At 54.2% G+C, this 14191-nt stretch overlaps 1 protein-coding gene across 1 annotated transcript in view; it reads left to right on the forward strand.

Moving 5' to 3' along the window:
* Positions 1 to 14191, forward strand: part of TCERG1L (transcription elongation regulator 1 like) — a 182832-nt gene that overhangs the window by 142587 nt on the left and 26054 nt on the right. Inside the window, exon 8 of the mRNA XM_040624770.1 lies at positions 93 to 162. Within this exon, the coding sequence (XP_040480704.1) occupies positions 93 to 162 (70 nt within the window). The remainder of the gene's footprint in view (positions 1 to 92; positions 163 to 14191) is intronic.

Genomic DNA, 14191 nt, shown 5'->3' on the forward strand with positions numbered 1-14191 from the left:
CCAGATGACTGCTGGAAAGTGAGTGCTTCTCGGTGGTTTCCCAGACTGATAGGAGCTGGCGCTCCAACCTTATTCACTTGATTTTCTTCCAGCCGACCACAGCGACGGCTCGCGGTCAGAGGACGGCAGGGGAGACCAGAACCTGAGGACCAAGAGGAACAGGTAGGTGACAAGGCCTTTTGCTCCTGAGTCTTTCCTTTGCAGACAGTTAGGCGGTGTGGAAAGAAAAGGGATCGTTTTGACTCTAGCTACTGAGCGAAGAGCAGATTTAACCAGTAAGCAGAGGGTGGGGGATCTCAGGTCCTGTCTCAGTGAATGCGCTGGGCGCCCGGTTCCTCAGTGGGCAGGTGTCTTGGTGGCCACAGACACTGTGGACACTGGACGGCATCTGGCCTGTGCCAGCCCTCCCCTGGGCCCGTGTGGTCTGCCCGGCCTGGCCTCCAGAGCCCTGAAGACATGCAGGGAGCCGTCCGGGTGCCACGGGTGCCGTGTGTTTGACGAGGGTATGGGTTTGCGTGTCCGACGGCTCTTGGGTTAGAGTCGAGTGCCTCCTGCTTGCTTTGTGATGTTGGGCAAAGTAATTAATTCACCCCTGACCTCCGATTTCCCAGCTGCACAAGATTGCAGGAACCCCCGACGGCGGCTTGAGGAGACAAGTGAAGGGGTGGGGGCTGCGTGACTGCAGTCACTCCATGCGTGCCCAGCTCTCCATGTTCGTCACCCTCCCGCTGTGGCCGGGAGACCCGCCATTAGCCCCCCTGCAGTCCCTGACCTGTGGTTTCTTTTCTCCTGAGTCCACACAGAGGGGTGTAATTCGGGGTCTGTGTATCTAAGCTCCCTGGAACGGGGGCAGAAGGCATGCTAGGATTGCTGGGCCACCGTCTCTGGCAGAGAAGATGGGGGATCTGAAAGGCCACCCACAAAGAGAGAATCATCGCTCACTTCCTGAGCTCGGGGGGTGCCCAGTGTCTGGCCAGAGCCTGGCCCTCAGCATGGCCCAGCGGACCCGCCGTCCACATATTGGTCCTCTCACGGGATGGCCTAGGCCTGCAGCCGGGAGCCACGTGCCCGTGTCAAGAGTGTCAGCACTGTGGGTATGTTCTCCTTAATCTACGTGCCTTAAGGGTGCCTGGTGGCTCAGTCAGTTAGACATCCGACTTGGGTTTCTGCTCAAGTCATAACCTCAGGGTCATGAGATCGAGCCCCGGTCACGCTCCACGCTCAGCACAGAGTCTGCCTGAGATTCTCTCTTCTTCTGCCCCTCCCCCCACTCGCACGTGTGTACTATCTGTCAATTAAATAAATAGATCTTTAAAAAAAACGTGCCTTAGAACCCAGAGCACATTCAGGAGGCCGGTGTGCCGAGGGAGCCCGCCCCTACTCTGCCCAGGTGGAGTAGAGACTCACATTGGAAGTCATTCTGAAAGTCCGGAAATTCACAGGACTCTGAGGATGGCAGACGCGGCTCAAGGAAGACCGCCGTGACGGGCCAGAGGCAGGTGGTCGGTCGGCGGGCTGTGCGGGTGTGGAAGACCAGGGCGACGGCGTCGCTAGGATTCCAGTGCCAGCTTTAAAAACTGGGGTATTTATAAATAGCATCACAAATGGAATGTGTGATCATTGTAAAGAAAAATCATACACTGTGTATCTGAGAAAAACAGACCTCCCATCATTGATTGATGATTTCTGGTCATAACCATCACCCTGTCACCATTTTTACGTCCCCTTGATCGTTCTTTGTTTTTTTACCTTTATATTTTTTTAAGGATTTTATTTTTAAGTCATCTGTACATGCAGCATGCGGCTCCAACTCAGAACCCCGAGATCAAGAGTTGTGCACTCTGACTGAGCCAGCCGGGCGCCCCAGTGTCACCTGATCATTCTTTAAGCTTATGTTATGTAAAGCCTTGAAAATACAGTTTCAATATTATTTCTACCAAAAAAATCGTTTCTTAGAAGAAGTGACACCTGTCCGCAGGAAGGGAGGAAAATGCCATCTTGCTTTAGAGCCTATGTCCATCCTCGCCTCTTCCGCCCTTACTGGGGGCTTCCGGGCCGCAGACAGTGGGAGCGAGGGAGGGAGAGCAGGCGCTGGGCAGTGGGCCCTGACACCTGGCCCCAGTCGGATGGGACTCTTCTCTGGACAGACGGTTGAGGTTGGGCCTTTCCCTACTATGCACACCCTCAAAAAATCATTCCGCTGACCACGGCCCTGGTATACTGTAATTTTAATTGATAACAAACGTATAACACAGAACTTTCCAGAAACAATTCAGGGAAGGGTGAGCACTGTCCTCCCCAAGACAGGGAGCTGTCCTGGTGGGGGGGGTCGTCTCCTTCCTGGGATGACAGGGATCCAGGCTGCAGTTGTCCGGGCATGAGGCTCCCTGGTGCAGGAGTGAGGAGCCCCCCCCCCGAACCCCCCAATCTCCCACCTTCTCTTTAGCAAGGCACTTTTGGGCATCAAAGGACACTTACATGCGCCCAGAGGATGGACCCTGAGTGCCTTCAATGGGACCAAGGGCTCCAGGAAAGGGAGTAAAGTGTCGTGTCTTTACGTTCAGACCACGGGCATTGGCCGAGCGGGTCTCTGTCAGTCTTTGGATAAATGCATATAGAATCTTGACAACCAGACGCCCTTCCCGAGGCACCAGAAGTACAGAAATCTAGCCACCATGCAACGATGTTGGAGGAGAGGCTGGATAGGATCCCGCATCGCTGGGCCATCTGCCTACACGGCCCAATTTCACTCATTTTCCCAAGGGACTGGCCGTGAATTCTGATCAGTTGGCATATAAGAAACGTCAGAACATTAATTTCACTGTTAATTACATGAGGGACTTCAGTGATTAAACAGCAGCTTTGGAGCAGACACAGAGGATTCGGGCAAAGCCACCCTACTTTCCACCTGCCAAGACCATCCCGAGCTGTGGGCGCTGCTGTCTGGGCGGCTCTGTTCTCCCACGGAGCCCTTGGAGGAAATGCTTTCTGGTTAGTGATGCAGCTGGACTGGGGATCTAGAATGTTCCACCTGTCCTGCTTATTCATCTCTGAGCCTTTTACACAAACCACCTGTTCTGTTTGGAAGCCTCACTCCTGTGCCATTTTTCCAAATGCCCCCCGTACCGGATCTGCATGTCCCTTGCTCAGAGCTGATCGCCCCAGGCGGTCAGCCCACCAGCATCAGCTCTGCGTTGTCTGTCTTCCAGAAGGTTATTGTCAGTAAGTTCAGGCTCTTCACAAGCTCCTAAGTGCTTTCGTATGTTTTTAATTAGCGGGTTCTGGCACATATAGTAAGAGAACAGGCCTCCGGAGGACAGGCTGAAATCAGTCCCTTTTGATCTACCTTTTTTGTATAAATAATAGAATTTTTCCTCATCAAGAAGCCTGTAAGATCTTCCTACAATGTGTGACTTACTATCAGCCGTGTCGGAGAAGAAAGTGAACGAGCCGCGTGCTCACGTTGGACGTCACTCTACTCCTGCATCTCGCGAACGCTCGCACGAGTCACGTATGTCGTGCACACTCTTCCACAGAGGGAATTAAATCAATTGATCAAATAACTCAGGTCTAAATGGTACTTTTCCTGAAATTCCCTGGGAAGAGAAATATGTCACAATGACAACCTTTCAAATTACTAAAATATTTTAAATGACCTGATAAGTGCCGTCTCAAGTAGCTTGTTCCTTCCTATTTAATGGAAGGCGGTCCTGATACATGACCCTACGTCTTCCCTGGGACCAGAAACCTGATTGCTTCCGCCCGTGTTTGTGCGGTGCCCAGAGGTTCTGCCACGTTCTGATGTGCAGTCTTTTCTTAGTTCGGACCTGCTTTTCAAGTGTGCTATTTTAAGAACTTAGAATTTATTTCAGATAATTGAAAACTATTTTAGGGATTTGGCAAAAGTGAGGCATTTAGTTTAAAACTCAAAGTGAAATTATGTGCAAAACACATCAGAGAAGAAATTGTCCACGACACGTGTGGCCTCTAGTCCTTCCATGAGGTGCCAGTCTTGGCCAGTGGATAGGCTGGAAGATTCCTGGCACATAATGGTGCCCTGGGGCACGAGAGGTGGCCTTGCTCCTTCGGCGACCACTGGACCCTTGCTGTTGGCATAGATTTCTTATTCTGTTGGGCAACCAAAAGAATCTCTTGGCTTGGAATATGGTTTATTTCTAAGTTTGTAGATTTTGTAGTTTCTGAGTTTGGGGGATGCCCAGTCAATGGCTTTGGATGTAAGTGGTAAAGTTGACCTTCTACCATAAAATCTTCAGGTCAAGCAGGGTGTTTTCTTGGGGTTGGATGCAGTTTGGGCTGGAGTCCTACGTGAGCACAGAATCAGCAGGAAGTACTTTGTCATTGTTCTCCCTTCTCCAAACATGGCCTGAGTAGTCTTCTCCTGGCAAACTGCGGGGCCAGGGCACACTCCTAGCAGGTCCTCTGGACAAGGCTGGGTCACAGGGTTGTGATCTGTCCACCTGCAGTTCTGTACCCCACCCAGGGGCAACCGAGGGCTGGGCGAATCCATCTAGAACAAAAACAACATTACCATCCAAAAGACAAAAAAAAGCACCTCATTTAGGGGCGCCTGGGTGGCACAGCGGTTAAAGCGTCTGCCTTCGGCTCAGGGCATGATCCCAGCGTTCCGGGATCGAGCCCCACATCAGGCTCCTCCGCTATAAGCCTGCTTCTTCCTCTCCCACTCCCCCTGCTTGTGTTCCCTCTCTCGCTGGCTGTCTCTATCTCTATCAAATAAATAAATAAAATCTTTAAAAAAAAAAAAAGCACCTCATTTAAAGTCTGGAGGTTTTGAGGACATGGCCCCTGGGACTGTCCCCAAGTTGAGCCCACATGCAGGGAGAGCCAGCTGCAGGAGGTGGAGGGAAACACTCTCACTGCAGTCAGGAACTGTTGATCTCTGGTGCGAAGGCAAGGGATGGTCAGTGAGTGTGGGCAGCGGGGAGGGCAACACGCCACCGAGACAAGTGGAAGCAGGCTCCGTCCGCTTCTATATACAGGGTTTCTCAAATCCCCGAAAAATGAGCTGTTGAGAAAGTCAGAGAATAGCTTCTTTGAAATGCTATGAGATAATGCTAGAAAATAAGTGGACTTTAAAGTACACTTGCTGTAAAATTGTCTCTTTGCTTTGACCCTGTGGGATGAGAGCGATCTGCAGTGCTCCATCAGGGAGGGAGCCTCGCGTTCTCCAGGTGGCTTCGTAGCATAGGATGGTGCGTCGTCTCTTGGTCACGCGTGGCCAACAAGTCGTTCACACCCACTTGCCCTCTAAGTCATTCTTGGTCCACAAATCCTGATTTGGGTTGATCGTTGGGTTGTGTATAGAAACAGTGCGGAGTCTGTGCCCCATGTCGTTAGGGCGTCCTGCACCGCTCACCTGGTGACAGCCGCCTTTGGGACTGAGCATGCAAGCCTCAGTTGTGACGGGATTTCAGTTGGTCTTTTTCAACCAAAACACAGATATTCCTGCCATTTATTTGCTGTTCAAAAACAATTATAAACGTACATATTTCTGAAACGGGAGACCAGATGTCAGCATTCATGGTGAGACGCCGTGGACACTGCCCCTGGCCTTGGGTGGGCAGGCAGAGTTCCCTTAGCAGCATCCGCGCAGGCAGCACTGACATGGATGTCTGAAATCTGGCCTGCAGGAGGCCAGTCCAAGTCGGTTGCGGAGCACTCACCCCCAAAGTTCCCTCGCTGGTTCTTCGTCAGACCTCTCAGCCTACCTTTCCTTCCCGGGACTCTGCTCCTAGAAGGCGCTTGGCAGCCTGGCATCATCGCTTACCTTCAAGAAGCAGGTGCACAGGAGGCCGGTCAGGAGGTCCCCAGGGACCACGTGTGCTGGCAGCAGACACGTGAACTCTGAGATGAAACCATGGTGTCCACGATGTGTCTGTCTTCCCTTGCATCGGGGAGGGGCCTGTTGCAGAATCTTCTTCCACGAGGGGCCCGTTCGTGCCATCAAGAGGACGCCCACATGCAGGGTGTGCAGGGGCTCTGGGGCCTTCCCAGCCTTCCGTGACCATTTAAGTCCAACGTGGCACCCACCCACAGGCAGGCCGGCAGGCCGCACTCTTAAGTGGAAAGATAGGCTAGGTTCTGGCTCACTAATCCATCAGATGCTAAGCACCTGCTGTATGCAGTGCACTCTGTGCACAGGCCCCACAGTGTGGTCCAGGCTGTCCACTTCTGGGAGCTGCCCATGGCCCCATCTCTCTGATGGGATGAACTTTCTGGAACAGTGTGAGGCCCACATCTCCTGCCTTGGGCTGTCTGTGAAAGGCCATGGCCCTGGGAAGGCAGACAGAGCAGATGGAGGGACAAAAAAGGGGCCTCGTCCCCAGATTGTCACCCATCCCCGACTCTGCCCCATGGATCACCTTCTCCTTTGGGCACGTGTTGAGCAAACATCAACTGCCACCCACTGTGTGGGGCCCCGGGGACACATAGCCCGTTGCATGTCATTTCCTGTCTCTGGCAGCTCTAGCCCAGGAGAAGGGAGTGTTGACACCATGTCAGGCGGTCCCAGCATCCTGACCCTGCGATGCGGCACCACTGGACAGACCGTAGTTTCTCCTTGGCTTGGGACACCCTGGGGCAGCTTGTTGGAGAGGAATGTCTCCATCGCTGTCCCATGTCCTTGTGTCACCATCCCCTCTGTAGCCCTTGATCCCTGAACTTGCAGTCCTGTGTTCTTGCTCTGCTCGAGCTCCCAGGCCGACGATGAGCCACGACTGAGCTGCGGCCCCTCCCCTTGGCACCGGAATCTTCTGCCACCCCTGCACCTGGGCCGGGCACAGTAACCAGTTCCAGGCCCTCTGTGGGCATCTGGCCTCTCCGGGGCTCCTTGTGTTGTTTGATCTGAGTTCCTGCCCTGGAGGGGAGGGCCCGGCATTGGGCGTCCCCCAGCCCCATCCACACCAGAGCTGAGGCCCGTCTGTGTCGCCTTCCATGAGAAAGCAGTCCGGGGATTCCCTACGAGGCCGTGTGGACATCGGGCAGTCAGGGAGGCGATGTGTCAGTTGAGTCTTAAACAAGAGGATTTTTTTAAAAGATCTTAGTTATTTATTTGAGACAGAGAGTGGGAGAAGAGAGCGCAAGCGGGGGAGAGGGAGAGGGAGAAGCAGACTCCCCGCCCAAGCAGGGAGCCCAACACGGGACTCGATCCCAGGACCCTGCGATCATGACCTGAGCCCAAGGCAGACGCTTCACTGACTGAGCGGCCCAGGAGCCCCTTAAACAAGATGCTTTCGACAGGCTTCCCCAGGGAGTGGAAGAGGAACCCACAAAGAGGGGGCTGGAGGAGACGTGTCCTTCTCTCCCTCCACCACGATGGACCCCCGGGCCAGGACAGGCCACGGGAAGGCAGGGGACAGTCCTGCACGGGGCCCCGGGGCACTGCCCTCTGCGCTCAGGGCCGTCCACTACCTGTTCCGCAGGGAGCCGAGCACCGAAGTGTCGCTGGAGATGCTGTTGGGTTTGAGAAGCCAGGTTCCGTTTCCACCTCTTCTTCACATTTCCAAGTTCAGAACTCTCCCTTTTAAATGGAATCCGGGGAATTTCCTGGCCCCAGACCCGTCTCCGTCCTGCTGACCGTGGCTGGAAGTGTTGTGGCTGCTGTTTGTCCCGCGGGAGTGAGCTGCCGATCCTCAGAGACCGGCTAACAGTGGCAACGACACTTCGATTTCTGAAATCACTGCAGCCTTTGAAGTGGGGACATATTTTCTGAGTCGCCAGTTACTTCCGTGCGAGTGAGGTGAAGGGTGCAAGGTGGCCTGCATGTGGACACGCACCAGCATGCACTCCCTGCTTCCTCCCCAGAACACGGCCAGCCTTCTGCAGCCTGCCCATCTGATCACGCTAACCCTTATCCGCGGTGTGGTCACGGTTCGCCAGAGTTCTGATGGTGTCACCGCGGGGACGCCGAGAGATGCGGCCAAGTGCTGGAGGCCATCTCACGGCAACCTTGCCCCCTCTGCACAAGCCTGGTGATCGAGCAGTTCGGCTCCTTCCGTCACCCCTTGGAGTGTAAATGTGTGACCACTGAGGCAGCTTTTTGTCTTGTCGCCACGAGAAAGCACGTATTTGCCTCAGACTCAGGATAAATAACTGGTTAGCCCTGCTCCAGGATGCTGAGGAGTGTGCCGCTGGAAGACGCGGGCAGGGGTGTCTGAGCAGCGGCAGCGATGGTGGCGGTGGCAGTGGGGGACACAGAGCACGTGCCGTCCTGAAGACGCTGGTCCATGATAAGAGGCAAGCGCCAGGACAGGACGAAGCCGAAGACGAGGGTTGTGTGGGGGGGAAACGCAGGGGAGGTAAACGCAGAGGGCCCAGGGGCAGTGATTTCTGGCGAATCCGAGCGGCCAGGGTGTGAGGGTGGACCCCCCAGGCGGCCCCCAGTTCACCAGCTCCAGCACAGTCACCAGAGAAGGCCTGACACCGTCACAATGACCCACGTCCCCCACACATGAGGTCAGAGTCACTGATTTCCAGCTTTTTAATGTGGCCACGTCCAATACAGACGACGGAGTAGGGCGTCCACCCCCTCGGGCACCGTCCTGGCTCAGCCACTGCCTCTCGCCAGCAGCACGTCCCTCGTCCAGACCCGCCACCCACTCCGACTATTTTGAAACAACCCCAGATCTCATATAAATTTCAAGTGTCCATGTTTCAGGGTGCATGAGTAACATAGAGGGTTTTTAAAAGAGAACCGTAATCACACCTGAAAACAAGCCACAAACAGTAATTCCCTGATCACATCGCCTCCCGACGTTCACGTTCCCGCCGCTGTTTTATTTTCTTCGCTGTTGTATTTTTCAGACCCGGGCCCGCATCAGGTTTGCTCCACACCCTGCGGGTCCCGTTCCCGAGTCTGTTAACCTGCACTTTCCTCCTCTCCTGGCCCGGTTTGGTTTTCTTCGTTCGCTTTGTAAGAAATCAGCATTTTTCCCCTAACTGAAGCCACACCCACCCCCCCACCCCCCCCACCCCCCCGCCGTCTGTGTCCTCGCAGGCTCTCCCCGCTCCCCGGAGTGCGTCCCAGGCTCCTAGCCCCTGCAGCCTCTCTGCACTCAGCCACACGGAGGGGCTGCACCCGCTCGGGTTTGGTCAGCGTTGGGCTAGAAAACCTCGCAGGAGTGCTGAGCTCCTTCCCTCAGGCGGCCTCGCACCTCGGTCAGCTGTCTTCCTGTGATGTGAGCAGGTGACTTGCGTGGGACCGTCACTTCCTTCAGGATTGGTAAATAGTGGTGTGCCGGTCCTACCGTGTTACCTGCACCCGTGAGCTCGAGCACTTCACCGAGAGCAACGTCCTCATCTACTTTGGTTCCCTGGAGTTGTCGTTCGGATGGAAGACGCAGGACAAGGCTCGATCCCCTCCCGTTCACTCGCTGTCACGACACCGTGATGATTTGCCAGCATCCTGCGTGGGAGCTGGACGCGCCGTGAATTCCCAGACGTAAAGAGTTGATGCGCGTCGGTCTGTTTCCATCACTGCTTCTGTCCTTCGGATGTTGGCGCATGTGTCTCTGTCGTGTTCTTGGACTGTCCCGGGTCTGAAGTGTGCTTTTCAAAATGTGGGTGAACATCTCTTTTCTGTGCGGGGCCTTCTGTTGGGTCACTTCGTGGTATCCGTGCCCTCTCATGCTCTGAGCCTCCTCGCCGGCCACTCCAGGTACGCCGCGTGCTCTGTCTTTCTGCCCCGCTTGCTTCCACATCCTTTTTGTCTCTTTCCCAGTTTCTTCTGGGTTTTTCTCTCCTCAGCTGTTCCCCTTTAGGCGTTATCCATGGTGTTTATTCTGTTCATGTTTGCGTACCTTCTGGTGTATTCTTCCTTTCTAAAAATTTTCCCCTTTGTTTCTAATTTCTTACATCATTCAGATGTCTTTTCAGATGTGTACTTGGTCCAACATGTCCTTCCCCCTGAATTGTCTATCCTAATACACACTGTGATTTTGTAACCTCTGCCATGTCCTTTGGAAAGTTAGTTCATTTTCAAGTAGCTGGTTGTATTTTCATCGGAGTCCTGACGGTCCTTTGGCCTTCCTTCCTCTGCCCGTGGGGACATTTATTCTGTGCATTAGTGTTCTCTTGCTCATGTGTATGGGACTGGACAACGACCTTTTCCTGCAGCTTGAGCTTAGATGAGGTGGTGACGGGGAGGTGGTTCGAGACGGTGTTCCTGGTCACTAGGCTCTGGAACTCCCTCTCCTTGTCGAGAAACAAGAATGTGCCCCTGTGTTGGGAGCCTGCGCCTTCTCTTCCCTTTCCTTGGCATGTCTGTGTAATTCCCATACGCTCACGCTAGTTTCTCTTGGCATTTTTCCTGAGTTTTATCCTGAAGGGGCCCTTAGTTCCCAGGCCTGGCCACCTCGCCCTTCCAAGCTCCGGGCCATGTTGGGTTCTCCGAGGCTGGAGCCCAGAAGGCCCCTCCAGCATCAGCAGACACCCCCTCCGTCCGCCCACTCTGAAGCCGCGGCCCAGTGGCTGCCTCTCAGCCCAGGACATCTGGGGCTCACTGGGCCCACGGGTCTTGGGATGTGCCCCTGCCAGCTCCCTGCCTCCTGGGGCTGTCGCCGGTACCCAGGGCCCGTTGGTGCCTGGGCTCTGACTGCGCCCACTCGCGGTGTGAGCTCCTGGGGACGCGTCATCCTCTAGCTTGTGGGGATGTTGCCCGCGGGCATCTCTTCTGTTACCCTAACAGCCCAGCCCGTCTGCTTTAGCGTGAGGACTGGGGGAGACTGAGAACCTCCCTCTGCCTTTGCTTCATTTTGTGTCGGGTTTGCTTTTGTATACGTCCTTGAAAGCCTGAGAGTCCTGGGTCCTGAGGTGCACGTGAATGGGCAGTGTTCCCCCAAGTTTTGTTGTTGCTGTTGCAACACGAGTGCTCCAGCAGCCTCTGAACCATGCCCATGTCCCCCAAGCCGAGGACGCGCCCTGGGCCAGCTCCTCAAACCCGCGAACGAAAGGAGGGACCTCTTGCTCCAGGAACAGGGAGAACCCGATGCCGCGGGACCGGGCCTGGGTCCCTTGTGCTGCCGTCATGTGAGAACACGTCCTGGGCTCTGAGACCTTGTGCGTTCCCAGATGAAGAGACTGCACAGGGTCCCCCACAGTGCTTGAGGTCCCCTACCTGCTGGAATTCTCTCCGATTTAGCTAAGACAAGCCCTGCAGACAGGACGGCCTGGCACCTACGGAGCTGTGCTGTGAGGCAGGTATGCGGGTCAGGACCTGCCCTTTCGATAACAAAACTGACCTGTGTGCAGAGACTCAGAGAGTCTGAGCCCCGAGGGGAGCTCAGTGCAGCCCCGACGGAGGTCCTCTGCCATTAGCAGCAAACACCTTGTAGCAGGTGGAATGGAAGGAACCGTGGCCCTTGGACCCAGGGGCGGCCATGGAGCTGACAAATGCAGCTGCAGCTGGAACACCCTTCGGTCCCTCCAAAGGCTCTTGCCAGCAAGGCCATCAGTGTGGTAGGAGGTCATGGGCCCTGGGTCATAACTGATGTGCCGTAACCTTGTACACAGAAAGGGGTAGGATTAATGTGGTCACACCACCATGGAGAGGTCTGCCCGGCCCCCGCAGGCTGGGGTGCCTTTGAAGATCCCCAGGCCCTTTCTGGGAAGGTGTCATCAGGACCAGAAGGTGGGGTCAGGGCCAAACTCCAGAAGCAAGGAGAGCTGGGCAGGGAGGGCAGGCAGAGGTTTGCCAGGTGGTCAGCGGTCAGTGAGAGCACAGGGCAGCAGTGAGGTCCTGGGAAGGGTACCCAAGATCCCAGGCACCCCAGGCCCCAGCCTGGAGCCCAAGTCCCACTTCTCCAGGCAGACCTTTTGTCCCTGTCCATCCTAGAGCCTTGCCTCTGCCTGTAGGCGCGGGAAGCTATATCCCTATGCTCCCACAGCTCCTTGTTACTCCCTGGATCCAGTATCGTGCCCATGGCGGGGTTCCTTCCTAGGGAGGCATCCTGTTCAATGGCGCCATTGGCTTTGAATCCTGACCATCCACCTGAGAAGGGCGGGCTGGCAGAGCCAGGGCCCCTGCGCCCCAGCCCCACCAAGGGACCTGGAGCCCACCCTGAGTGACGTGCCCATCTTCTGACAGCAGCCAGAGGCAGCTCCCACACCGCAGCGTCAGGGCTAAAAACTATAGAAAACAGAACTTCCAAAGTTGGCCTCATCTGAGGGCCATTTGTTACAACCACATGACAGAATGTCTGAGGCCCCACACGGCAGAGATTCACAGAGACTTTGATTCCTGCAGAATTTCATATTGTGTCTAACACTGGAGTTATAGGCTGGCAGTATTTTGATGATAAATTCCCAGCCTTCTTTGCCAGGAGAAAGAGCAAGTTCTTCCTATCCATTAAATCAAGTAAAAGAGGAGACATCATACATCCAAACAAAGGCCTGGATCTTGGTGTTGGGAGGGTTGGTGTGGATAGTCAGAGGCTGCCAGAGATAGTGAAGGTGAAGAATCATCATTACCATCATCATGTCACTACCATCATCACCACTGTCGTCACCAACATTATAACCGTCGTCAACATCATCACCACCATCATCGCCATCATCATCACCAGCATTATAACCACCATCACCATCGTCACCACCATCATCACCATCATCACCATCACCTCCATCACCACCGTCATCACCATCGTCACTACCATCATCATCACCATCATCATCATCACTGTATTGTCACCGTCATCACTGTTATCACTACCATCATCATCACCATCATCACCACCACCATCATCACCACCACGACCATCACCATCACCATCATCACCATCATCACCATCGTCACCACCATCATCATCATCATCACCATCACCTCCATCACCACCATCATCACCATCGTCACTACCATCATCATCACCATCATCACCACCACCATCATCACCACCACGACCATCACCATCACCATCATCACCATCATCACCATCGTCACCACCATCATCATCATCATCACCATCACCTCCATCACCACCATCATCACCATCGTCACTACCATCATCATCACCATCATCACCACCACCATCATCACCACCATGACCATCACCATCACCATCATCACCATCACCACTGCTGCCACCACTATCATCATCAGTACTATTCACAGACCAGCGACTGTGCTACGTACTGTACACACGTCATCTCAGTTTTCCCGTACGTAGAATGAGGGTGATAAGCATGGCTGCCCTACAGGGCTGTGGTAAGGATTGAATGACATGTATAGGCAAACTAGGAGGATAGGGTTTTACACAGAATGTCAACAAATATCTGGTGTTCATATTACTTCATTTAATTCTTACAAAAAATCTTAAGTGGCAAATATTATAATTTAAATTTTACAGTTAAAAAAAATCAGTGGAATGATGAGATTTTCCTGAAAATACAGTACATTTGTGTGAAAGTCAAAGTTCAAAGACAAGTCTATTGAGATCAAACAGTTAATGCCCAACACTCTGCCTCCTGCATCATCCCTACAATGTAGATCTCCCCTCTTCCTCCCCCCCTTCTTCCCATTTTGACGATAGGAATTATGGAGTTTGAAGAGGTTAATGAGAATCCAGAAGACAGCTACTATGAGCCGTGAAGGGGTTCCGGGTTTGCTTGGATCCTGGAGTGTTGCTCTCAGTTTTACGTGGCACAGACAGGGGCTGCCAAACCACAGCACGTTTAGGAAAACAACCTTGGTTTATAAATTCCTTCGACAACTCCTCAGCGGAACAGCCACGTGTTCGGAAGGCTTTGTGTTAATGACTTGCAGACGCGTTCTGGAGGAGTAGCTCAGAAGGGCACCGTGGTGTGGCGGTAAGAAAGACGTCTGAACACCGTGACGCCTGTCTCTTCAGAAGGTGGGACCTGGAGCTCCACTCCGTTTACCGTGTCTCCAGGGGAATCGCAGGGAACAAACTCAACCACAGAACCTAAGCCAATAATGTGTTCACTGCCTTTTGAGTCCCGAGCACGGCGCCTCGTGCTGGAGGGGAACAAGTGGACAGGCCTGGAGCTGCCTTCAGGGCCACAGCCAGCAGTCACAGAGGCGGATCCCGACGTGGCTCCGGCAAGTGTCGTGTGCCCGGCCCTCCTGCTGCAGGAAACCCTCGCTCTGAGTGCAGAGGAGAAAGCGGCTCAGTCACACAGGGTGGGCCGTGTCCTGCAG

This window comes from Ursus maritimus, unplaced genomic scaffold (assembly GCF_017311325.1).
Source record: "Ursus maritimus isolate PB19 unplaced genomic scaffold, ASM1731132v1 scaffold_7, whole genome shotgun sequence".
Taxonomy (NCBI): domain Eukaryota; kingdom Metazoa; phylum Chordata; class Mammalia; order Carnivora; family Ursidae; genus Ursus; species Ursus maritimus.